The following is a 23,426-nucleotide window of genomic DNA, read 5'->3' as shown; positions in this document are numbered from 1 at the left end:
ATACATTTGCCGGTGACTTATAGTGATTTTCTTATCCCTTTCAATCCAGTTCTCTGCCAAAGTTCCCAAACCCTAATTTTTTTGGGCTTCGATGGTAATGGAAGTGCATGTAAGATTTGCAAGGTTAGCAGTGAAGGAAGAAGAATCTTGCCCTCAATGGATTTTCTACATTAATCCACAGGAAAAACTTCCAAGGAAGACGAAGAGACAAAAAAAAAAAAAACCTCGTTCTTGTCCCAGATCTGTAATGGCTTGATGTCTACCTCAGAGGCAAAGACATTGTCGAGAAGGTTGCTACCCGAGTTGTCAACGATAGTCCTTGCGTAACCTATACATTAGAAGAAAAATTGACCATTGACGATATATCGCCGATTTCTCGACAATATGTCGTCGACTTATTGCATATTTCATGTCATTGGGGGAGTTGTGTCACCCCCTAGCGACTGGACGATTATTCGCTGACACTTTGTACAACGGCTATAAGCACATCTAGGAAGGGTTTGGATCACCTCCTTTACCGATGATATTTGATGACCACAAAAATATAAACCCACAAGAGACATGCTGTGGATCCCACCTTAAAATTTTTTTTGTTATAGCTTTTTATGTCACAAGGCGTTAGGGGTGAAAATTTGCTTTTTGTCATCAGCCTTTTCAGCCCCGAGATAGAACAATTTTACGGTTCCAGAGTAAAACTTCCCCGCTTACCTACTCAGATTTCGGGAAGTAAAAACCCCGAAGGAAGGCGGATTTGGTCAAAGATTCTACGACTCAGGTCAGAATAAAAGCGAGCAGCAGATTCACACTCACAATACCCAAATAGAACAAAAGAAAAACAATAATACCAATTGCATCCTGGTCCTTTCCCTACTCGCGCAGTTCATGTCTTCTCCTACCTTTGTTTTTATTCTGTCTCATCTGTTTCCCTCTTCTGTCATTCTGCAACTTCCGGCGCAAATCTGACCACTCACGGTCAGATCTCGCCTGCACTCGCAGAATTCCGGCGGTTTTCACGGCTGCTTTGTTTAGTAAGTGCAGACTAACTCTCTCCGTATTTCCCAATCGCATTGCTTCGATGATGTTTGTTTCCGTTGTTCGAATTAATAAATTACAAGTCTGTAGAGACGAGATTGTTGAAGGTTTGCTGATAGAATTTTTTAGTCTGCTAAACTGTTTTGAAGTAAGTTACAGAAGTTAACAGCAGATGATGTGTATTATAGGATTTGGGGTTTCATTAATTTCCAGTCTTAGTGAAGGTCTCTGGAATTCTGATCCTGTGATATTTGTCTTTTTAAGAGTCTTAATAAGTCAGTATCTCTTGTGCTTTCCACATAAACTATGTTGGATGTACTTATGTTGAAGTTCAAACTGCAAATGCCTCGTAAGATCTTTTCAGTTATTTTTATCTCGTAGGAAGTAGGAATCCACAATGCGGTTTCCAAAAGCAATTTTCTGAACTAGTATCATCGTGTGTACTTCTTAAATTAGATGAGGTGGAAGGCTTATGGTTGAATGATGCTGATTTCTCTTTGGGTAGAATTTCTCTTGTTTTTCTTTCTACTTTCGTTGACAATTATAAGTTACTCCATTTTACTGTGATTGTTGAGACACATGCAACGCCGCCATCTTCAAATTGAAGAGGTCACTTATCATTTAGTTGGTTGCTTTTAACATCATTTAGAATATGCTGTGTCCATTTTGGATTACTTGCATATTAAAGAGGGAAAGTGAGAAAGGAGCTATTCCCTTTCTGCGTTCTTAGAGTGGTGCAAAGTGTTTTTACCTTTACATATTTTAAAATGGAGAGGAGTCTAGCAATCTACCAATTGTCAAGATACTGTGTAGTCAACAGGTTGGCCTCTTATTGAGTGATCCCAGTCATGCAAGTAAGTCTTTTTAATTGAAAAAGGAGGAAAAAGGGAGCCTTAATTAGCTCATGTATGTGCTTTGGTTATTTTATGTGTACTTGGTAGACATGGCTACTAGTTCATGCCGTGGATCAGTCACCAGTTGTGTACTTGATAGACAGGGATACTACCGTGGATAGCGGTCCAGTTCAAAGTGGATAAATTTGTGGAGCAGATACTCTGTTAAACAAGAAATTTGAGGTTCAAGGTGTGGATTTCTCATTGTCTGATACTATTCAATGTGTTTTACATCCACACTGCTTTTCCCCCTTATCCGCAAACTAGAATGGACTTTACAACAGCGCTGATGCTCCTTATTTGCAGTAGAGAACCTCAGAGATGTTGAAGGATGAGATCACAGGACTCTTAAGTGACTGTATGCTCTGATATGATGAAACTTGGAGTGAAACGATGAGAGAAAGGAAGCAGAGAGCCACGATTTTCGTGTGGAAGCTTCACTATGAATTGGTGAAGACTCCAGGAAGTAATTCAACTATTTATAGATCAATTTACAAGTGTAGGTTAACTAGGAAAATATCATGGAAACTTAATAGGATTTTAAACTCCAAATCCTGTTCATTCTATGACTCCCAGCCTCCGTAATTTTTGATGGTTTTACTCTTTGTCTAAAATGCCCTTTTAATGTGGAGGAACTTCCTACTCTTTACAGGACTTGGCTTCTTGGTATTTGTTATCCATATAACAGTCAGGTATGTTGACTTGGGTGGGTGGATTGACAACTTTACATTGTAGGGAATTTTTAAATAAGGAAAAAGAACGAGGAATAGAAGGACGAGGGAAAGAAAGAAGAACAGAACATATAAATGCGTAGGCTGTTGCAAGCTCAGTGCCATAATTTTCAAAATATTCCTGTTCATCTTTGCTGCAACTGAACACCATTAGAAACCTACTACATCATAATTTCATCTGATGCAGAGTCAAGGTTCAACGCCAGTATGTGTGCAAGGAGAAGATTCATCCTAGAACCAGACCTGAAGTAAGCACCTACATCCAAGTTTTGGGACCAGTTTTAGTCCAACACTAAACCAACAGTTTTGGTCCAACACTAAACAAACAGCTGATGAGCAATTACCTCTCTCAGTTCTTCACCGCACCTTTATGCCCTTGTTCCATGGCAGGGCCCCTTTACAGTAGTCAAATGTATGGAACAATTTGACTCTCTTGTTTCATGAAAGGGAGTTGAAGAAGATGATATACATTTGCAATCTCGATTCAAGTTATGGTTATAGAAAGAAATTAAAGAGTGGCATTGTTGACATCTATGTCTTACATGACTGTCTTCTGAAGGTGTTATGAACTGAGGAAGTATTGAAGCCCCAGGCGAGGCAACTTGATATGAAGCTGGTGAGAACAGAAGACATCCGGCACCTACTTGTCCTGTAGGATTTACTAGTAGACCAAGGAACACACTCTCTAACCATTGTCAAGGGCAAGGCTGTATTGGGCAATAGTTGTAGGATGAAGTTCTACAATCGCAACAATATGGGTACTCTGCCAAATTTCACACCCAGCAGTGACAAGATCTATAATACGGTGATATTATTGTCTTTCTGTACTCTAGTTTCCTTGTAATTATTCACCATTGGTGGCCTGTCCCTGTAGTCTTCTATTATTAGTTTAGTTTGTTTTATTACTTACTAAGAGTCTGATAGCTGGCATTGTCAATATTATTACAGCTACTTCTTTGGGAGGGTTCATAATGCCTGAGAATTTTTATGGTCCTATCTTTTCGATTCCATGTTCAACGGAGACCTATAAATGCCCCTGTACGGAGAAGTGATATAATCTAGATTGAAGAAACTAGAAGAGCTAGGGGTAGACCTAAAATAACCTTAAGAGAAGTGGTGAGAAAGGATATGCATATCTTAGGCCTTGTATGTAGCATGACCTCAAACAGAGTTGATTGGAAGGCAAGAATCCATGTACCCGACCCCATTTAGTTGGGACAAGGCTAATTGTTGTTGTTGTATGTTTACTATGTAATAATGAGATTGTCGAATTTACTAATTCTTTTCATGTTTAATTCTTCGATAATAGTTGTGTCTTACACTTGAATCCTTGTTCATATCATATCTGGGTAGAGTTTAAAATATTGGTTGAATGCCTTCTGTTTTGTAAGTGTTTTACTCTGGCATCTGTACTTGTGCATGTTTAATTGAAACTATAGATTGAAATTATGGCTCTTGTCGAATCTTTCTGACATTTGGCTTTCAGGCTTGTCTTGTGTGGTGAAGCAATTTAGTCAGAAATTAATGGACCAGGTAGTCGATCCCCTTATTGCTGCTTGGCAGATTTATCTTTTTGGATTTCTATTTTTTTAGGTTAAATTGTTAATTTTGGCAGTATGAGAAAGTTGAAAAGATTGGAGAAGGAACTTATGGTGTAGTTTACAAGGCTCGTGACCGTTTGACCAATGAGACTATAGCTCTTAAAAAGATTCGTTTGGAGCAAGAAGATGAAGGGGTGCCAAGCACGGCAATAAGAGAAATTTCTCTCTTGAAGGAAATGCAGCATGGAAACATAGTCAGGTTTTCTGCAATTCCACTTATTTCCTTTATCAACTGTATGGTTCCCAACTATCTTGAATGATTTCTGGAGTCTGGAGTCTAAGCATTCCAATTTACAGAGGGTTCTCCAAGTAGGCCTTGATTTGTCACATGGCTTGTCAAATGGGTCCATAATTTTATGGACAGGTAGACCCTAGGGTCTCCTGCTCTCATATCAAATTGTGTCCCAATCAGAGTTGGTGAATCTGCAAAATGAGGTATCTAAAATTGAAGAACCACAAAGAGGGGAGAAGGTATACGTCAAAAAATGGAGGGCTGAAAAATAAAGCCATTTATGTACATGGAGTTATTTTATTGAATATGAGTTTGAAATTTGACTCCTTGTCAATCCAAATAATTATCTAGATTTCTCACTATTGGTATTGTACAATCACCACTCCATGTGGTGTTTATAGGTCCTGCTTAGAAACCCTCTCCAAGAGAAGGGTAATCATAGAAAAACTTTGCCATGACATTCTCTCATCTTTTGATCTGTCATTGTTACATCTAAGTTCTCATTAATGAGTTTCTAGTCTTATCCTCTATATTATTATCAACCATACACCTCAGTACCTATTATACCATATTATGATTTGTCTACGGTTGGTTGCTCAATTTGATGCCACACATACTGTATAACCGGGCTGAATTTACCTGTCCAATGAAACTGTCTAAATTTTGTTTGTATATTTCAAAATGCTTAGCATTCAAAAGGCATTTCAAACTTCATCATTCATGGCATACATGTTCAAAGAACACTCTATTCATCTCACTTTCTTTCTTTCTTTTTTTCTTTCTTTCTTTCTTTCTTTCTTTCTTTCTTTCTTTCTTTCTTTCTTTCTTTCTTTTTTTTTTTTTTTTTTTTTTTTTTTTTTTTTTTTTTTTTAATTCGACATAAAAATGTTTTTGCAGTTGCACATTTTCTTTATTTGCAATTGATGTTTTACACTTTCAGTATGGGGGTTGAAGAATTCTAGCACATAGTTCAAGTATCTAGATTCATCATACTAGTATAGACTACAGTCTGAATTCTATAAGTTAAAAAAAAAAAAAAAAAATCTGTCTTCACTGTACCAAATGATATACAACACAGGTAAGATATACTTAATACACCTCCTTCAGGCTTGTAAAGGAGTCTCCTTGAGTGAGATATGAGACAGGGATCAGCCAACGGCCTTGGATTCTTCTTTCTCTTAGATTTGAGTTTGGGAAGTTGTCTGGCATAAAAAGTGATTCTTATTTTCATCATTTAAGCTGATCTTGGGGATTTATACACTATGGTGCTCAAATTGCAAACAAAAACCAGTTGAGGAAAAATAGATATGGTTTTGCTTCTTTCTTTTATTTATTTTTGGTTATGGATCATTGGATTAGGTAAACGTGACTCAATTCCTTGCATCTCAAGTAGTTTGTTTCAGGCCCTAGGGGTAGCATATTACTGGATATGAAAATGAGTTTAGAGTTTCACCTACGACAACAACAACACAAGCCTTATCCTAACTAAATGGGATAGGCTGCATGGATGCTTGCCATCCAGTATCAATTTTTAGTGCAAAAATGATATGCAATTGATTTGAGTTTCAAATTCTATTTTTCCTATGTGCATAGCTGTTCATTGTTGAATCCATTCCTTTATGGGATACTCATGTACTGAACTGTATCAAGGTAGTGATAGCAATAGAATTAAAAAGAATCATGGTTCTATTTAAGTATGTTCATTTCTTGACCATTTTCATGCATACCTCTATTGTATCTTGTCTATCTGATTGGATATAGACATATAGTATCTCCAATGATGTTAACCAGAATCAAGGCCGAAATAGGGCCTAGGGTAGCATCCCCATACCCTACGGCCCTCTAGTACCAGCAAGGGTATTTGGTAATTTTTCTATTTTTCAGTTTAGTCAACTTAGGGTTTCATTAGGTCCATTGTGTTTGGGGGACCCTAGATCTACTTTTATTTTTGAGTTTGAGTAATTTGTTAAGTGATTGAAGAATTCTTATTAAGTTAGGATTTCTAATTTGTAAGGTAATCCCCAAGTTTTCTTCTACTTCTTGCAAGGTTTTCATATCTATTCTTAGTTTTGTGAGATATGAAAGAGTCCTTGCATGATATGAGTCATTGATCCAAGTAGGAATCTTAGTATGATTTGCCTTCTACAACAGAGTCCTAGTGTGAGTTCCTTCTAAAGGCTATAAAAGCCTCTCTACAATGTAACAGATCAGATTATGATTAATGAAATAAAGCTGAGAGTTGAAGGAGCAAGAGTGAGAAGTCATGGGTTCCCATGGAGGGAACTTGTGGCAGTCAGTAATCAAAGAATTCTGTGGAATTTTGGGAAGATCGAATGCCCTAGACCTTCTCCATTTAACTACCAAACCCCAACCCCAAACCCAGTCCCTTCCATTCGCACCGTTCCACCATTCCCCCAAACCCTAGTTCATGTGGTTTCAGCCCCCTCCCCCCATCGCAAGTCACCTTCCCACTCTCGCCAACCCTGTGGCAGCCCCTCAAACCCTCACTAGCCCCCTCCCTTCCAGCCCTTCCCCTTTTTCCTTTCTTTCTTCTTCTTCTTCTAAGCTTGTGGCAGATTCTGAAATTTCCAGATTTCATTAAATTCAGAACTGCAGCCACACCATAATTCTTAGATTCCCCGATCCCCTTGACGTATACCCACCCCCTTTAGGACTTAGATTTTGCCTCCTATACCCCGCCATCGACCCTAAGTTGCAGCCCCCCTCTTCCATCTAACCCCTAGAAAATTCTTCAATTCATCTTCTTCTTTAGAAACCCTAAAACTTCAAAAACCCTAAATCTCCTTAACCACTCATCTAAACCCTAATCCCTTCTGGAATCAACTTCCCTCAACCCTAAGAGACTCTCGACAATAACAGTAACCCTAGTTCAAACCCTAGAAACCCTAATTTTCAAACCCTAGATTTAAAATTCAATTCAGAAATTGAAAGGACAGCAAAGTTGCAGCAGGTATATATATTTATACCTAGTTTCTAAACCCTAACCCAACATAAGCCTACCCCATTCACAACCTTAGAACCCCCTACTCGACTCAATTCCCTCAACTGTAGGGAATTACGTAACGTAAAAGACTGCTAGTTCACTTGAAGAGGATCCTGAGAGTAGCCCTAGATATAGGGCTTGCATCAATCCATTAAACCCTAGATCTTGGTTCACATCAACCAAAGTACTCTTAATGCAATACCCAATATCTATTCTGTGAACTTTGAAATTACTCGAATCGTATATTAGTATTTTATTTTTTGCATAGTTGGAGCACTGCTTAAACCTTTGACAGGTGTTCAATGAATGCAGTTGTTCAAAGACCTTCCTGCACCATTGGGGTATATTTGTTTTACAAATAATGATAAGGATAGATTGATAATGTTAATGCTAATGATAGTGATAATTTTCAACCAATGTTATCATACTTTTGAGTACTGGTTTACACCCTAAGTTGATTGTTTTGTCCTTATTGTTATTTCTCTGTTTGTGGTTTACAGCTTTGTCTTTACTTTATTTGGTCTCGGAGCTGTGGTTGGGGAGAGTTCTAACCATCTTTCCTATGTTTCTGATGTAACCAAGGTTGGATCCCCTAAAATTGGGCCAAAAGCCAAACCCAAAAAAGGGGCACTTAAAGCTGGCCGAATACCCCAGGGGTATTTTGATCATTTTCCAAACCCCCTTTGACAGAATCCCCTTGATCCAAGGGTCAGGAATCTACTTTCGGTTTTCTGTTTGAGTTTGTTGTTTAAGGGTTATAGTCCTTTTAAAATTATGTTGAGTTAGTTAATTGTGGATAAGACTCCTTATCTAGAAGGGGATTTTATCTTTTAGAGTTTGTTTATTTCTAAAATTAGTTGTTTGAGTCCTATTTTAGTAAGTGTTTGTTAAGTAGTAAGATTGTTGGAATTCCTATTAGATAGGGAATCCCAATTTGAGTCAAATTGTCTTGTAATTGGCTATAAATAGCCTATTTATTTCATAGAAAAGCAAATTGGATTATTTGAGTTAAACAGAGGCTTGGGCCGTGGGGAAGGAAACCCTTACGGCCTGGGCTGGAGAGCAATTCTCAAGTTCAGTTCTAGAATCCAGCAATCATTCCATTCCCTCAATAGTGCACACACAATTCATAGCAGTCAAGTAAGTTGAATATCATCCCCTTCCCATCGCACCTTCCCTCTTCCACTTCCCTGTCAGTTCCAGCTAGCTCCCAGCCTTCCCGCACCCTCTCATCACCAGCAAGGCCTCCCCACCTCCACTCAGTTCTCTGATTTGATAGAGAACAGAAAACCAGAAAATATTTCAGAATTTCCTGCGCTTATAGATTCTGAAAACCCTAATTTCTGCTACCAATCAGTCCCTAGCAGTGCTGGTTCCTATCTAGGGGTGTAAATGGATAACTGAAATACGCTTCTGAATTCGCATCCGTATCTGTCTAGCGGTATCCGAAAACCATCCGATCACTACTAGGATGCAGATATGGTATACCCCTTTCCTATCAATTATTATACGTCCGATAAAATATCCAATTAAGTTACTTATTTGAATTTATTTTTCTTGTTTTTATAGTTTTTTACTTGAGATATGTGACTATTTTTCTAGATTTTCTACTAAAGTAACTTTTCTTAAATTTTGAACCTAGCCTCACAAATAAAATGGTAAAGATGTCAATGGGTAGTCGAAAACTTCTATTCAATTTGTATTCATGCCCATTTAAAAGAATCTACTTACAAAAATAACTATCTTATTAGCATCCGAATTCGAATGAATCTATCTGAAAACCAATAGGATATTATTCAAATCCGTCCAAATATAATAGGATGCAGATATGGTCTTACCACTATCTGATTCAAATCTGATCCGCTTACACCCTTATAATCCTATCTAGAAGATCCTAGAAATCTAACCCAAAACCCTGGGTTACATTAGCTCCCTTGTCTGCTAATGTTGTTAACAAGCTATCGAGTGTTTGACTGCTAGATTTAACAGCAATTAGGATAGAAATATTCAATTTAGGATCCGAGCCATACCAGTGTTCAAAAGTCTGATCAGCCTGGCTTTTATTCAAAGCTTGTTTGATAGTAAAGAAGTGCTGGAAGTTTCAATCTATTCAATGGTTGGAGGATAAGATCTCTTTCACTGGAATTGAAACCTAGTTTATAAAATAGAAACTAAAACCTATAACTAATAAGTCTTCAGTCATTCAATGCTGTAGATGCAAGTAGACCCCTCCAAATCTTCTAACAGTATTCTAATTAAGACCAAAGGAGCTATGACACTGTTCACATGAACAGTGTCCTGGCCTCTTTTTGGCCCTTATAGAAGACCTGCTGATCAGGTTTGGCTCAGTTCAGTTGGTTCTAGTGAGGATGATATGATTATGCTTAGATTCTACATCAGCTGTTCTCTTAGAAAAAATTTTAGCCTCGAATCTTATTAAGTGTGTAGGGCTGATCTTGTGTGGTGGATGTCAAATTTTTTCCCAAACATTCTTGAAGCTCCTTAAGATATGATTGTCATCCAGGATGCGTGGAGACCGTCCTTCGAAGTACTTAGGTGGAATAACAAATTCCATATGCCTATTTTCCACATCATTCTTTATGTCCATTGGGTCATCAAAACTCTTCAAACTCAAGTTCATTTAGTTCTTCTTTGTCATTCATACTCTCTTCAGTGGCTTCTTCAACCACTTTGTCAACTGGATCGTCCATGGGTTCAATTTCTTTGATGTAAATCTCAAATATTTCAATCATCAGCAACCAGTGTATGTTTGGGTAGAAACTGTAAGAATTTCTTCAACATTAACCTCATAGATGTTATTTTAATGGTGTTTTTACACTTCTTCAAGGCAGTATCAATATCCAATTCATCTCCAAATTCTGGTTCACACCAATCTATCTGGAATGGATTCAAAGGTTGTGCTTACTAAGCCTACCTTCATTGAATATTCCATCTTCAAAACTCTTGACTTTTTTTTGTGGTGGCTTCCATTGGGGGTGTATGATAGTTGGGACAAATTTCAGCCTTATATCCATTATTTATGGATTGGTCTTTCAGTAGAACCAAATTTGGCAGCCAAACACAGGACAGCTTGGAAAATTATATTAAGATCATTAGTAGACAATGATGCATAGGATGGAGAGAATTCTGCTCGGCCAAAGCCCTGATACCAGACAACATAAAACTATGATAAAGGATGATCCTAGCTTTAGCTTTATATTGATAAGCCGATCTTCACCTGGTTCAATGCTATGGATGGTTCAAAGAATATCCTGTTGAATCATAGTAATTGGTAATGTATTTACCTAGTTGATAAAGGTTGCAAGATGATGCATAAAGGTTAATTTGTTAGAAGATTGCTAAAATTTTTCTTTTCAACCCCCAAAAAAATGAAAATGATCTGGGTGGGGTTAGGGGAAACGACACGAATAGCTAAGAAAAAATTACTTATAGTTCCATTTGACTCAAAACTCTCTCCATTCAAACTTTTGATTAAATATTCTGCATTGTTATGAATATTAATCTCCGAGTATATGTAATCATTAACATCATGTATTAACGTATGGTAGATGACTAATACGATTTGACTTTCTGGTTTCTGAGACATTTTTAAAGCTGTTCATCAGCTAAAAGTGGCCTGTATTTGGTCGACTTAAGTGGTTCTTTTCTGTCTGGTTACTGTGACATTGTGTAGCATATTTCATTTCTTGGACCAAGTTAAAACAATTTTTGGCAACAGGTTGCAGGATGTTGTACACAGTGAGAAACGCTTGTATCTTGTTTTTGAGTATCTGGACCTTGATTTAAAGAAGCACATGGATTCCTGTCCAGAGTTTGGTAAAGATCCTCGTCTAATAAAAGTGGGTGAGATCTTTCCTCCTTTTAGAGATGAATTTGTTCTTTGCAATTTTAAACAATATATTTATTACTTTTAAACCTGGATAGTTTCCACAGTTATGGTGTTGTGACATTTTTAGTCTAGGGTTGGATTGTAGAGGTTTAGGACTGTGACAACTCTCATTGGTCATTTAGTGATATTCTTACTTGGATTACAAGCTATTCATTGACTGATTATATTCATTTGCTAGGCTTTAACTTTCTGGTTATTGATTCTTCATTGTTGTTTCACCAATTCTTGACTTGCCAGATAGTTCTCAGTATCGTGAAGAATGATCACTGCGGGGAGTGCTCCTTGTTAACTCTCATGAAGTAATTTTCTTTCTTTATTTACAGACATTCCTGTATCAGATCCTTCGAGGAATTGCATATTGCCATTCTCATAGAGTTCTCCATCGGGATTTGAAGCCTCAAAATTTGCTGATAGACCGCCGCACCAATGCACTGAAACTTGCAGACTTTGGACTGGCAAGGGCATTTGGTATTCCTGTGAGAACGTTTACTCATGAGGTACTACACGTATTTTAGTTTCCCAGTATTTATTTCTAGTTTCTTTTTGCTTGAGTTTAGATCTGTGAGTCAAACAGTATAATATCACCATTCTTAAATAATTAGGGAAGTAACATCAATATGAACTTGAAATTGGCATTTGAACCTTTTTGTCCCTCAAATAGGATCGATAAAATCATAAAAAAGGCATGTCTCTTTTGTGTAACTATAATTCTATACTTAAGGCATACCACCTAGATTTAACTGAATTTTCTTTTCTTTTTTGTCAATGTGATGGTTAAGTGCTTTTCTCTTGTTCCCCAATCAATAATCCTCCATCATCGCAGTTACTCATTTTTATTTGATTCTCATATGGAAGAACAATATGTAAGTGCCTGGCTATTTACCAGGGTATAGGTGTGTTTTCAGAGTCTGAAATAGACTAGGCCTGCTTTCAGAAATCTTCAAACTTCCCCGTTTTCTCATCCTCTATTTCACTTGAAATTCAAAGTAGACTTCCATATATCTATGATTATTACTCTCATGAAGTGTGAGAGTTAATTATGAATTACATATAATGGAAGCAGTCAATATAAAATTTAGTAATTGAAAATCATTTTTGTGAAGTGAATCTAAAGTCCAAACACTTTGAAGGTGTCTGTGTTATGGATGCAGTTTGACAGCTTTCATGACTGTTGATCTACAGTTTACAGAAGTTGCAGCTTTGTACTGAAAAAGAAAAATGCTTCTTCCTTCATTCTTAAAAAGTCCAGGCTACTAGCCTGGATGCCAGCATAGACTGGCATTACTAGGAAATGGTCCAACTGGCTAGGCTTGATATTCTACAACTGAATGCAATATAAATTACTTTAGGAGGTTTAGCCTGCAGATTTGTAGTGCTTTTCTGATCTTCTTGTCTTTCACTTCAATCTTTTTATTACAGAGCCCCCCCCCCCCCCCCCAAAAAAAAAAAAAAAGAAAAATGAAAAAAAGGAAAAAAAGGAAAAAAGTAAATAAATAAATAAGGAAACAAAAGAGCAAAACAACCTCCAGTTAATTGCATACAACTGCTTATCTGGTTGAAGCTTTCCTTCCAATTCTTTTCCCACCTAGCTACTCTACCAGCCAATTAGCTCTTTCCAATAGCAATCCTATGCTGCCTCTTTTTTTTTTTTTTTGGTGGGATTGAACCATTAAGAAATTGAAAGTTTGTAACCACAGAAAACCTGTACTGGCTCTTATTTACACCTAACTCGACCCAAAACTTAAAACCTAATTTCAGCAAATCTCTTGTACTGGGGGTTGGTTTTATTTTCTTGATTTGCAAGTTAATTTTATGAAAGATCAGTTTGATTTTTAGGTATGCCTGTGGGAGTTACGTGTCTAGGACTCTCTGTAAATTGATGTTTTGTGATGATTTTCTGAAAGCACAGAGAAACTTAGAACTTGCTATAATCATGACTAACAATTTTACGAAGCTTTTATTTTTATAAAGCAATTGCGATTTGCAAGGGTAAGTTTTAGTGGACTGAATGTGTATTTTAGTTGTTAGATTAGCATTCAGTGTAAGCACTTTGACAATATGTATGAGTGGTTGTACTGTATAAACCATTTAGTTTATGTGAAAAGATATGCACCACCTTTGTCATCTCAAAGCAGCAGATTTCCAGTTGCTCATCAGTTGGTCCATGTTTCTCATACCTTTAAGCTCCTATCCAGGTGGTAACACTTTGGTACAGAGCACCAGAAATTCTCCTTGGGTCTCGCCATTACTCCACTCCAGTTGATGTATGGTCAGTGGGTTGTATATTTGCTGAGATGGTGAACCAGAGACCTTTGTTTCCTGGTGACTCTGAGATTGATGAACTGTTCAAAATTTTCAGGTGCCAGTGCTCACTTACCAGTACACCCTTCTTTTGTGTACATTATCCTTCTTCCTTATGTTTTTTCCATTTACATGTGTTTTCCTTCCTGAAGACTTTTGGGTACTCCAAATGAAGAAACTTGGCCTGGGGTGACTTCGTTACCTGATTTCAAAACTGCCTTTCCCAAGTGGCCTCCTAAGGTGATTGGGGTTTTCATGTGGGTTTTTGTGAGTAAATTTCTGAAAATATGTAGAGAGATTTAAACAGTGCCTCTCATATGCAGGAACTGGCAACTGTGGTCCCCAATCTTGATCCAGCTGGAGTAGATCTACTTTCGGTAAGTTTGGTTTTTGGGTTATTCATATAAACAAGTTAAACAACACTAGTTGGATGACTTGAATTTAGGCACACACTTGTAGAACATTGAATGAAGACAGAAGCATAAATTTATCGCAACTTTTGATCCAGAATTTCACACCATTTTAAAGGCAATTTTCCGGTCAAAAAATGCTGTTGCCTTCCCTTTTTTGAGGATGTATAATCCCCCAACAGGTTTTTGAAATGTTAATGGTTGTTCACTTAAATATATGCAAATAGAGTCTTCTTTAGTTGCTATCAGGACATTCTGTAAAACCATAAGATGGAGTTTGACAATTGATCATTAAGTACATTAACAATTAGACAAAATAAGGAAGAGTTGTCAACATTTAGCTTCAGATTTGTGGCTCCTATCACTTATATACATCATATAATTGTCCAGAAAATGCTTTGCTTGGATCCCAGTAAAAGAGTCACTGCACGAAATGCTCTTGAGCATGAATATTTCAAGGATATTGGGGTTGTACCTTGACTACCTCCGTATATCTTCCCCAGCATATCATTTCGTCAACCGAAGAGGGGGAAATGTTATTAGATTTGGCAATGTTTTGCAGGTGTGTTTTCTTTCATTGTATTTTCACCCCTAATTTTGGTTTAGATCAAATTGAAGTAGGGTGTTTTATTACTGTAATTTCAAACTCTAGTTTTCCTTGCATCTTTTGCCATATTTGAAGTGAAAACTGAACCATGTATGCAGATCTTGTGGGTGCTTAATTTTTCTGTCTATATGTTGTGTAATAGTAATTCAAATAAATTGGTCTTGTGAAATCCGGTTAAGAAGACAATGGTGTTGCACTATCGTGTTGGATTGAATAGATATTTCATATTTCAATTCCTATATCAACAGTCTTTCCACTAGCCGCTCCACGTTGCTGGCTTGGGAGCTGGGAGAGGGGGATTGGTTGGAAGTGCAGCATTCCTTGACCCCTGGGATTATAACCAGGTACATGAGGCTCCTGCCACTGTGGGGCTTTGGCAATCATAATGTATGCAGCTCTGCCCCTTAACAGATAGGCTGTTTACAAAGAGAGAAAATACTCCCTTGGAAAAGGACTTGATAAGTCAAACGGTTGCCTTTTTGGGCTGTATGAATGTAATTCATTTGGCATGTCTTTGAACTCTGATTGAGAATTAAGTTTACTTGCACAAGGGATTACCAAAAAGAGGAAAATTTTCACTTGCACATGGTGCTACAACTTGATCAAATGCTTGAGCAAACTATGAGAAGGTTTCTCTTTCGTTTGCTGGATACTGGAGAAAATTTGTCTGTTAATGATTTGTGGATTCCTACCTCGCCTAATTTTGTATTTGATCGACAAAGCTGGAAAGATGCAACGTTGAGGTGTTGTCGGCTTTGATCATCAAAGCAATTGATGCTGGAGATTAGCCCTTCTAGGTCTCAATTTTCTTCAGCCAGATCAGAAGGAAATTGTAAAATTTCATCTAGGTTTGATAATGCCTGGTGTTCGTATCATTATGTATTCATAACAAACATAATTCCACTCTGAAACCAGACTATACCGAGTAGCATAAGATCTCCTCTTTCTAATATTGTACCAGATGCAACTTGACAGGAAATTAAGCTAACTTTTCTAAAGTTGCGTGTCTCTTTTAAAAATAGAAAGCAAGTTTCAAGGTAGCTAGTCTATGTTGGGTGCTTATAAATTTCTTGATAGTCTCTGGGAGCAGGGCTCTTGTGCTAACGTTTGTGTCTCCATGTCTTCATGAGAGTTCCTATAAAAGATAAGCTCCTTCTTGTCCTAGTGCATTGAACCAAAAAGGAAGCACTACTTTGGTTCTCATGCAGGCTTGTGAGCTGCACTGCTGGACTGAGCACTTTCCCTACATTCTGTGTTTGGCAAAATCATGGGTTGTAGCCCTTCTTGCTTGAATATTTTATGACCAGTTAATGCATACCCAGGTGGCTTGGGAAGAATTTTGGATGGTTCTTATTACTTATCGGATTGAAAATTTCAATTCTAACCCAGAAAGGGAATAACCAAACAAGTCTAGCCTGCCAAAGAGACCATTCTCTAAATTGGCATTGGCCTAATTAGATGAGCTTGAAGCTGGTTAGACTGGGTGATTACCCTATTCAGATATTCAGATATTCACTATCAAGAGGTACTAGATTCACTTTTAGATAGGTCCTGACAGGAGAAGGAAGGTTGGAATGTCAATAGACGTCTATTATTGTACCGAATTCACTGGACCCGCCATTTGGGGAATGTGGAGAAGGTTGGTTGGAATGCCAATAGACGTCTCACTGTACCCACCATTTTGGGAATGTGGAGAAAGCTGGTTGGAATGCCAATAGATGTCTATTATTGTAATGAATTCACTGGACTCAGCATTTTGGGAAGGTTCAGTGTCAAAGTCATTGAATGAACTATGCAATGTACTTACATCTGAATCATCCACCTTTCTGGTTCAAACCAGAGTAAGATGGATGGGCTGCAAATTAGTTTTAACTCAACCAAAGAAAACTCATGGCATTTCAATCATCATCCATCGTCATACAAAATTAACTAAAACCCATTAATACATACACACAGGGAAGAGGAAAAGAAGAAAAAAGCACCCACACATCCTGAAGATTTTTTTCCTTCTGGGGTCAAGATCCCTATCTAGGATATTTAAAAACATGAAAGCTACAAGGCAGATACGATGAAGGTGGTCTTACTATTGTGGCTCTGATCCACTGGAGGTTCCTTAATCATGCTGTCGATTTCTGTCACAAACCTCTCCATCGCTGGTCCAGGCAAGCAAACTGGCACCACAACTCCATCTTCTCCTTTATGGTTCCTGAAAGGTATATAGAAGCTCGCCACTCCAGGAATTGCCCCTACACCTCCCTTGGCTGCTCCACCGTATACAGGATTTCCCCACCCGAAATCCACTTCTCCGAACCCGGCACGTACCAGATCTGAAACCAGATATGCCCTCACCACTGCGAAATGGGGCCTACCCTTTGTTACCATCAGATCTGCTAAAGATCTCATGTATTCCTCAGTGACTTCGCCTTTCGCTTTCTTCACCAGCTCCAATGCATACCCTAATGGATTCTTACACAGTTTCTCCGATGAAGATATTGCCACCGGAAAAGCAAATGCATTGCCATAGTATCCCGCCGGCAATGGAGGTTGGAATTTGGCACGTGCGTTGACAATACATATCACACGCACATCCTCTTCCGGGTCGGGTTGGATAGCAATTGTACGGCATCGCCAAAGACATGCCGTCAACACCTCAAATGTGGAGCACGACCGGAGATGAGGTGGCACGTGCTTTCTCAGGGCAGCCACCTCAGTGGGCCCGAAGAAGAAAGATCGGTGGGCCATGTCATCAAGAGGGATGAGTGTACCCTTAGTGTCAGGCACGTCATCGTACTCGCGGTGTGCAAATGTTACCTTTGGTGGGTCCCTCACACAAAGGAGTTCCCTGTCCCACACTGGAGGCACGGTCAGTGCCAGGCCACGCGCTATTTCACCCACGGCAGACATGAATTGGACCAAACCGGCTGCATCACTCATGGTGTGGTTCAACCGGAGGGCAAAAATGAAGCCTCCACACATCAGACGGGTCACCTACATCCAAATTGAAATAAAGAATTTTAGGGTCATTAGATTATAACAATAATACATGTAAGAACAATTGTCAGTTTCTTGCTTGTGAACCTTCCTAGTCGGTTCATTATGTTTCTAGATGCACTAACTATGTAACCGATATGCTAGCTATGAAGGTCATTTCCTTGGCAAGTAGGATTGTTTGGTCTAATTCCGTTCCTTGGTTTCTTGAAGCTTGTATTCAAGCTGTCTTGGCTATTTCTCACCATTCTTCTAATTAAAGATCTTTTTACCAAAATAAAAGAAAAAACAATTGTGGAGTCATATTAGCTGATTTAAAATTATCAAAGGATCATAGTGGTAGGTGATTTCAAGACAACTCAGTCCCACTATAGGGATCTACCATATCACCCTGTGGTGAAGATGTCAATCTAGGGGTACAAGTTTGGCTCTAATGGTCTAAACCTATCTCGACCCATAAGTTTAGGCTTATAATTGTAAGCAGGTCGGATTGAATGCTTGATAAGGATTGGCTTGATCTAGCAATAAGAAAAGAATCAAGCTCGTATTATCACTGGGAATCAACATCAAAAAATTTTAGAAAAGCAACCAAACCTGACTCTATTATAGTTCTTCTCAACCCTAAAGAAATTTTCTTTGTTGGGTAGAATTCTCAACCCTAAGAATAGGCATTTGGTATATCAAATCAAATGCCACACTATTAAAGGTATTGATGTTACCCCTCATGGGATGTTGGACATGAGAAAACAAAATATAGAGGACAAGAGGTAATTGGAAGTTAGGAGCCAAGGATTTAAGGCTCTGTTCCTAGTTTCCCATTTTTTGTGCTTCTTTCAATTAATAATAGAGGGGGTTGGGGGTTGGGAGTTGGGGGGAGAGAATTTGATTTGTGTTTGATCCAATTAATATCTTAAAACTCAGAATTTTTACATATTCCTTATATGTAGCATGATTAGAATCATGTAAATTTTATGGTTGTTGAGAGTTTAGGAAACTTCTTTTTTTCTCCAAAAATGTATTGGATAAATTACATACTAAAAATAAATAAAATAAAAATAAAAGATAACATTAAAAGGAGGAGAAGAATGTTATCCAATCTTGTGCTTCTGCATGAACATAGGGTAATTTATATGACATGAGTGTCAATTACTGATTTTCAATTTCTTCTTTAATTTCATATTAAAAACTGAGAGATCAAAACGGATCCTTATATATAGAAGCAGTGCATGATTATACACTTTACTCATATCTAAGACAAATATAGTTTTTAAGTATTTTTTTAAGTATTTTTTTAATGTAATTTCTCATGATTTCTTACTATATATTTCAATTTTTCTACCAAAAAAAAAAAAACATAAAAAAATAATGAAATAGACTCTGGAGTCTTCAAAAGAAAAAAAAAAAAAAAAAAATCTTCAACCATAAGTCAGTAAGACCAATGAAATTGCATTAGAATAACTAGGAAACCCTCCAATAAACAATTAATTATAAATTTTTTTTTGGTTAACCTAATTTATTAGAATATTAAAACCCTTATAAATTTTGACCAAAAAAAATACCGTTAACAGTAATAAATTACCTGAATCAGTAAGAGAGGGCAATCAAGAACACCACCCGATCCAGGAACATCATAAAGGAGCTCCTCCAAGCAAGGAAATGGTGGTTGAAGTGCTTCACCAAACTGTTCAAGTCTTACATCGGCGTCGGCCTCTATGAAGACGACACCCTCGCCGGTGCATTCCACCACCAGCTTCCTTCCTGGCCTTTCCCTGAGCCTACCAGCAAATGGGTAGTAAGATACCAAAGCTTCTGCTATTGCCTTCCTGATAACCTTCACTGGATCTTGTCCTCTCATGGAAGGCTCATTCTTGTAAAACTGTATCACCGGAATTTGGAAACGTAAACCTTCTTGGTCATCAATGTCTGAGAGATTCTTAAACTCATGTGGTGTGAGCCTTGCCGGTGCAACCAGCTCCGGCTCACGCCGTCGAACAGTGAACTTCAAGGAAGCTAAAGATGAAGAAGAGGAAGCCATGGTACTGAAAAATGGGTCTTTGTTGCCGGAGATTGAAAAGAGAGTTGAAAGAAATGCTGATGCTGCTGCTGTTGCTGCTGTGAATTTCTATTGTGGTGAGGTTAGGCATTTATAGTGGATGGGGAAGTGAGAATGCGAAACCACTGGGGGGACCTGGTGGGACCGGTGAGTTAGAATCGGTATACGCGTGTCATGGAAATGTGGAATAATGAGAAACCCAGAAATTACAACGCGAGCTTCTTGGGTGTTACAAGGTGACTCCAAAGCGTTTTTTAATAGTCTTATCTTCATAATTGACTTCATGACTTAGCCATTTTTCATTGTTATAAATTTCTTCATTCTTATAGGATATTGTCTCAAGTGTGAACTTTCAGACTTGACTAGGTGTGGAAGCTGAAGAGGATTTCTTTTAGCTGAGATGAGACAAGGCTCCGGTAGCTCATGGCACTAGTTTAATTGGTTAATTTTCTCATAGATTGGGTTGAGGGAGAAAATGGTTCATAACCGAACCGAATCAAACCGAACCGAACCAAACCAACTCATGTTGGTTTTAGGTTTATGTCGATCAGATCATTCCCGTATGTGTCATATCAAAATAGTGAAAGGGGGTGTCAATTTGCAATCTGAACCGTTAAAATCGAACCGTATCAGTCCCGTTATAACCCAAACCTAATCTTGATGGGTCGTGTTTGGGTTGGTTTAGACCAGCCTATATGCTACCCTGTTAGTTTTCCTATAGTATATTTTTAGCAAGGTTTTAGAGGACTAGTTCTATTAAGCCCGTTAATTTTTTTTTTTTTTGAGAGATATTATTTTTCTAATAAGATATAGTTTTGAGATGCAGTTTTTTACTTAATTGCATTCACATTCATGAAACATTCATAGGTTCAATTTTGAGCTTCACTAGTCTAATATATTTCGAGTTAATTTACACCCAATGCCATAAAAGTACATTTTTTTTCTTCTTTCTTCAAATGCTATTTATTTTCTCTTCAAAATCTATTGTTAATAGTGAATAACAATCATGCAAAATGGGCTATAATAGTCTTTAAACCGCCACAACTCGAATACAAACTGATACCCAACTCACCCAAACTACACCAAACCGACATTGTTATTTTGCAAATGGACTATGTTTGGGCTTGGTGTTTTTCAGTTCGAGAACGTTAAGTCCAAATTGAAACTGCCCCAAACTGGACCTTTTCACCTTTAACACCATTGGGGGTGAAAAGGTCATGAGTTCAACTCTCCTTTTTTTTTTTTTGGGTAGCAAACAGACAGGATTAAATAACCTGCCAATAGGATCTCCTCCATTTTTTGGGGTAGATCTAAAAAGACTTGCAAAGATTCCTCTAAAGATGTGGGTCTCTTCATAAGTTAATCAACAGAGCATAATTGGACTCCCAACATACATGTTGAAATTTGATTCCTCCAGTGTTTCTCAATTTGTCCTTATCGCATACACCATTCTCGCTATTCTCCTTTGTATTTTTGCATTTGGCTTCAGCATGTTAATATCTTTGAGAGAGTTGAATTTCACAAATACATGAAATCCCTTTAACTTCCAAACTTGATTCCTTTAGGGCCTGTTTGGTTATATGAATCCAGAGATTTGAAATCTCTGGATTCATGAATCTGAGAATTATACCCGTTTGGTTGTAAAAATCTCTAAATTCATAAAATCTAGAGATTCACCTTTTTACACTAAAAACGTGAATCTGTAGATTTATGGGTAAATGGTGAAATCCAGAGATTTCAAAAAAGCTATACATTTGCACATTCACAAAAATCACGTCGGTCAAATAGTTTTTTAGGATGAATCCATAGATTTCATTCCACAACCAAACATCTAATTTTATAAATTATAACTCCATAGATTTGAAATTTATAGATTTGAAATCTCTAGATATTCGAAATCTCCAGACTCATGTAACCAAACAGGCCCTTAGAGATTGTTTGTAGCTCAACTTCCAAAATGTTTGTTTCCGTCGCTCTCTTTACAAATCCTCCCAAAAATTTGCCGTCTACAGTTCAAATTACACCTCCTATCTAACTATATTCGCCTTTCCACAAATCCAATGGGACCCACAGGAAGGAAAAAAAAATCCCATCACCCAATTTCTGGGTCTCTGTATTTATGGTGGTAAAGCCTCTGTGCTCCGTCTGACGGGTAGTTGATTCAGACTCTCATAAATCTAGGAGATGAATTACGGGCGGGTGCGGCGGTGCCACTTACTATTTAAAGTGACTAACGTGTCCTGAAACTGCGAAAACGTCATTTAATCAAAGAGAGAGAAAGAAAGAAACCCAGAAACGTGAAACGCGAAATGAAGGACAGGTGGGGGACCAAATAATAAATGAATGAGTGGTGAGAACCATCAGTTGGATATCAATCATTTTGAGTTTCCCACTATTAAATTCATCATATAGGTTCTGAAATTAAGTTTCTTTCCCTTCTCCGTTTTGGTTGGTGTGCCATCATTATTTGGGTTTTTTCTCGGATCATCCAGCAAAATTGTAAATTTCTTTCTTTCTTTTAGAAATTAGAACAGTAATATCAAAGGTTAATCTTGTGAGTGTGGAGAGAGGACTGTCTTTCTCTCAGATTATGTGGTGAAGAAATATTAAAAAAAACACATTTGTATAGAAGATTTCAAATCTAGCCAAAATTAAGGTGAATTAGGTTCTCCTAGATCACTACAAGAAAAAGGGTTTTGGGCTATGATTTTTTGTAATCGTTGTCATATATCTATTTCTCGCCAAATATTTTGTTCCTTGACGGCTCTCGGAAAACTGTCATAAGAAATGAGTATACGGTGACACAAATTAAAATGTCGTTGAAAATTAATGATACTTCTTGGGATACTTATATTGGTTTTGGAGAATCGTCTGCATAGTTTTAAGTATCAGTATCATATCTCTCTCTATCGAACTATATATCATATGTTACTTACGCACTTTAGTAGTATCAATATTAAGCAAATATCATATCAATTGCAAAGCCTAGCTTTGGCATAATGTGTTGAGGATATGGATGTACAATCACAAACGAAGAAGACCACAAACAAAACACATAAGAGGAATTTAACATAGTTCGGCAAAACTCAGCCTATGTTCACCACAGAGAAAAGAGATTCCATTATTTCCAGGAAACCTCACACTATTCTCACACCTCACAAAGTGTTACCCTTTTACTTGCCCCCAATCTCTATTTTCGGGATGAATTCTTCAATCTCCCCTACAGGAATTGATACATCTAAGTTATCCCACATTGATTTTATATAGAAAAATTCTAAAACCCTAATCCTAATATAGCTACAATTTTAACACAGTACCAGTAATTGATTTAAACAATGTCTTAGTTACAAATACAACCAAATTATAACTATATAGACTCACAAAATACAAGTCACCCAAACCCTAACATAATGAAATATTGAATATTCCACCAACCCTAGCATTCGAAATTGGTTTTGTTACAAATTTTGATGAAAATTGGCATTCTTTCTCATTAATTAAATCTGGCACTAAAGACTTACATGACGACGAGATTTGTCACCTCAAAATCTAAGACTTCTCATTTATAGTGTTGATTGACAGATGTGTATTTGTTGAAGAAGACGAGAGGGTGAGTTTATACTATTCACACTTCTTTTCAAATCAACTCATCCAAAAGGTTCAT

At 37.5% G+C, this 23,426-nt stretch overlaps 2 protein-coding genes across 2 annotated transcripts; one reads left to right on the top strand and one right to left on the bottom strand.

Annotated features, from left to right (window-relative positions):
* The first annotated feature begins 832 nt into the window (after positions 1-832).
* LOC148999656 (cell division control protein 2 homolog A) lies at positions 833-14,987 on the top strand. Its single transcript, XM_089139029.1, has 9 exons — positions 833-1,028; positions 4,143-4,189; positions 4,272-4,456; positions 11,233-11,353; positions 11,727-11,900; positions 13,599-13,762; positions 13,857-13,944; positions 14,028-14,081; positions 14,505-14,987. Exons 2-9 carry the CDS (start codon positions 4,181-4,183, stop codon positions 14,592-14,594), a joined length of 885 nt encoding a protein of 294 aa, XP_088995155.1. The 5' UTR covers positions 833-1,028; positions 4,143-4,180; the 3' UTR covers positions 14,595-14,987.
* A 1,600-nt stretch (positions 14,988-16,587) lies between these two features.
* Positions 16,588-19,810, bottom strand: LOC148999655 (benzyl alcohol O-benzoyltransferase-like). Its single transcript, XM_089139028.1, has 2 exons — positions 19,289-19,810; positions 16,588-17,709 (listed from the first exon to the last, which is right to left on the bottom strand). The coding sequence occupies exons 1-2, from the start codon at positions 19,742-19,744 to the stop codon at positions 16,774-16,776; spliced, it is 1,392 nt and encodes a 463-aa protein (XP_088995154.1). The 5' UTR covers positions 19,745-19,810; the 3' UTR covers positions 16,588-16,773.
* Between the last annotated feature and the right edge of the window lie 3,616 nt (positions 19,811-23,426).

Source organism: Hakea prostrata, chromosome 11 (assembly GCF_041222555.1).
Source record: "Hakea prostrata isolate BN-2017 chromosome 11, UWA_Hpros_2, whole genome shotgun sequence".
NCBI classification, from domain to species: domain Eukaryota; kingdom Viridiplantae; phylum Streptophyta; class Magnoliopsida; order Proteales; family Proteaceae; genus Hakea; species Hakea prostrata.
This window is presented reverse-complemented; position numbering and strand designations above follow the sequence as displayed.

Coding starts and splice junctions, on each gene's coding strand:
- LOC148999656 (XM_089139029.1), top strand. Junction 11,354..11,726: donor AAGATCCTCGTCTAATAAAA/GTGGGTGAGATC, acceptor CTTTATTTACAG/ACATTCCTGTATCAGATCCT. Junction 13,763..13,856: donor GAACTGTTCAAAATTTTCAG/GTGCCAGTGCTC, acceptor TCCTTCCTGAAG/ACTTTTGGGTACTCCAAATG.
- LOC148999655 (XM_089139028.1), bottom strand. CDS start 19,744: ATGGCTTCCTCTTCTTCATCTTTAGCTTCCTTGAAGTTCACTGTTCGA. Junction 17,710..19,288: donor GCCCTCTCTTACTGATTCAG/GTAATTTATTAC, acceptor ATTTGGATGTAG/GTGACCCGTCTGATGTGTGG.